At 41.0% G+C, this 2,535-nt stretch overlaps 1 protein-coding gene across 1 annotated transcript; it reads right to left on the reverse strand.

The window, feature by feature from the left end:
- Window positions 1-279: 279 nt before the first annotated feature.
- On the reverse strand, window positions 280-1,215 carry LOC104541461 (olfactory receptor 4S2). Its single transcript, XM_010185529.1, has one exon. It carries the CDS (start codon window positions 1,213-1,215, stop codon window positions 280-282), a length of 936 nt encoding a protein of 311 aa, XP_010183831.1.
- Window positions 1,216-2,535: the final 1,320 nt, after the last annotated feature.

The raw sequence follows: 2,535 nt of genomic DNA on the forward strand, positions 1-2,535 counted from the left end.
CAGAGCAGATGGAGTTTGTCTGCCTGAACATTTATATCTGGGAGAACGCTGACTAATGGGATACTTTGTCTAGACAACGTTTTAAATCTTTTTATAGTATTTATTTATTAGTGTTTCATTACTGCTCAGGAGCCCTGGGCCTGGACCTGTGCTAATCAAAAAGAAAATAGAAAGGAATGTTCCTAATTACAAGAGGAGTCAAAAGCAAGCATTTCAGAAAAGGACTTGCAGTGAGAGATACATGATCTGCTCTGATCCTTTGGAAACGTTACTGCAGTTCTACATGTGTCCCTTCTCACTTCCCACTTTTCTACTCCACAGTTTTTTCATGGCACTCTTCACCTCCTCATTTCTCAGAGTGTAGATAAGTGGGTTCAGCATGGGTGTGATGACAGTGTAAAACACTGCCACACTCTTGTCCTCTGACAGATCACTGGATGGGCGTATGTAGGTGAATGTGCATGGCCCGAAGAACAGAACCACCACAGCGATGTGGGACCCACAGGTGGAGAGAGCCTTGTGCCGCCCTTCAGATGTTTGACTTTTCAAGGAAACCAGGATGACAATGTAGGACACAACTAGGATGAAGAAACAGCTCAGTGCTATCATTCCACTGTTGGCAACAACAATGATTCCCACAGCGTAGGTGTTGGTACAGGCCAGTTTTAGTAGGGGGTGGACATCACAGAAGTAGTGGTCAATTTTGTTGGGGCCACAGAACGGGAGACAAGAAGTTAGGAGAGTCTGCAACATGGAATGCACGAAGCCTCCCACCCACAAGCCAATCACCATCTGGCTGCACACGCGCCTGGTCATGAGGGTGGTGTAGTGGAGGGGTCTGCAGATGGCTGTGTAGCGATCGTAGGCCATCACTGTGAGGATGAAGATCTCTGTGCAGCCAAAGAAATGGACCCCAAACAGCTGTGCTATGCAACCCACAAAGGAGATGGTTTTATTTTCAACAAGGAAGTCTGCAATCATTTTGGGAGCTGTGACGGAAGAGTAACAGATATCTACAAAGGACAGGTAGGAAAGGAAAAAATACATGGGGGAATTCAGACATTGACTGCTAATTACTGTGATAACAATGAACACATTTCCTGCGACAATAATGATATAGAAGAACAGAAACAACACAAAACATATTTTCTGCACTCCTTCATTCTCTGAGAGGCCCACAAGAATGAATTCCTTCACACTGCTTGCATTGTCCATGTTAATTGGTTGGGTGGCAATATGCGATATACAGACTATACACCTGGAAAAATAAAGACATATGAAAGAATCTGGTGATATCCTCTCTCCCAGCATAATATGAATTTTACCTAGTACTGATATTTTATTCTTTTTTATACACTTTGAGGGATATTCTCAAGAGTTAACTTGCACTTAGTGAAGCTAGTCTAGGTGGTCGGTCTAAGCCTCTCTACAGGCAGAATGTCTGAATTCGGGTTCTTTATAGAACTCTTTCATTTCCATTGACTAGAATAAGAATAAGTAAATTAATATTACTAAAGTTCACTTTATGGAATAATCCTTTTTCCCCCTGAAGGCAGTTCAGAGGCTTCCAAAATACTATCCCATTTTTTTGTGCTGTGGCTGAACTCTTTAACCCTAGGCATTTCTACATCAGTATAGTTTCTCTTTCCAGATATGGTCACATTCCAGTGTGGACACGGAGCTGCTTCGGTTAAGCCTGTTCCAGCTGTAGCTCCCAGAGTAGTACATGTTACTGACAAATAAATAAGCTTCATCTTTAAACAGATTTATAGTCCTTAACATTTCTAACTTGTCATTATGCATCCAGACAATTGGAGTCCCTTTGGTCGGAGAAGTCTGGGAACAACTAGATTAAACTCTCCTCAGAGTTTAACCAAAAGGAGGTGCCCTTAGAATAGAATTATCAGCTGTGTGGTGTACATTTTAGTATCAAAATATTCCCAATCAACTGGTGTTAAAAATCACCATTATAAGTCCAACTCAATGAAATCACAATCAGTTCTTACTGAATGTGCTGGTGATCTCTGAGCAGACTCGGAAAATGAAACAATTGATTCAAGTTATCTAGCAACTATTTAAAATGACAGCATAATCAGAAACTCTTGTGCAGGCAAAAATTGATCAAACATACACAGGAAACATAGGAACGGAGAAAAAGCAAGAAGTAGGTAAAAAGGTATTCAAGAATAAGAGTAAACTTTTTCTGAAATACCTAAAAAAAAAAAAGGATGAATAAAAACAGTATGGTATTGACTGTTACCTGGTCATACCAGGCTGTGATCCTTTCAGTCCCTCTTTTCATTTAATGATGACAGATTTCTCCAAAAAATAATACAAAAATATGAAATAAGCACAGCTTTATGGTGGTGCAGAACTCAGTGGAAGATGAATAGCTAGGCTCCATCCAGGCCAGAGCAGGACTGGAAGCAAACTGCACCGGTCCTGCTGTCATGTTTAGGCAACCAGTTGTTTGGAAATGAGTGACCAAGCGACAAACGACCACGGAAAACTATATTCTTAGTTTGATGGCAGGAA

The sequence above is a fragment of the Mesitornis unicolor genome, unplaced genomic scaffold, assembly GCF_000695765.1.
Source record: "Mesitornis unicolor isolate BGI_N332 unplaced genomic scaffold, ASM69576v1 scaffold16785, whole genome shotgun sequence".
In the NCBI taxonomy this organism is placed as follows: Eukaryota; Metazoa; Chordata; class Aves; order Mesitornithiformes; family Mesitornithidae; genus Mesitornis; species Mesitornis unicolor.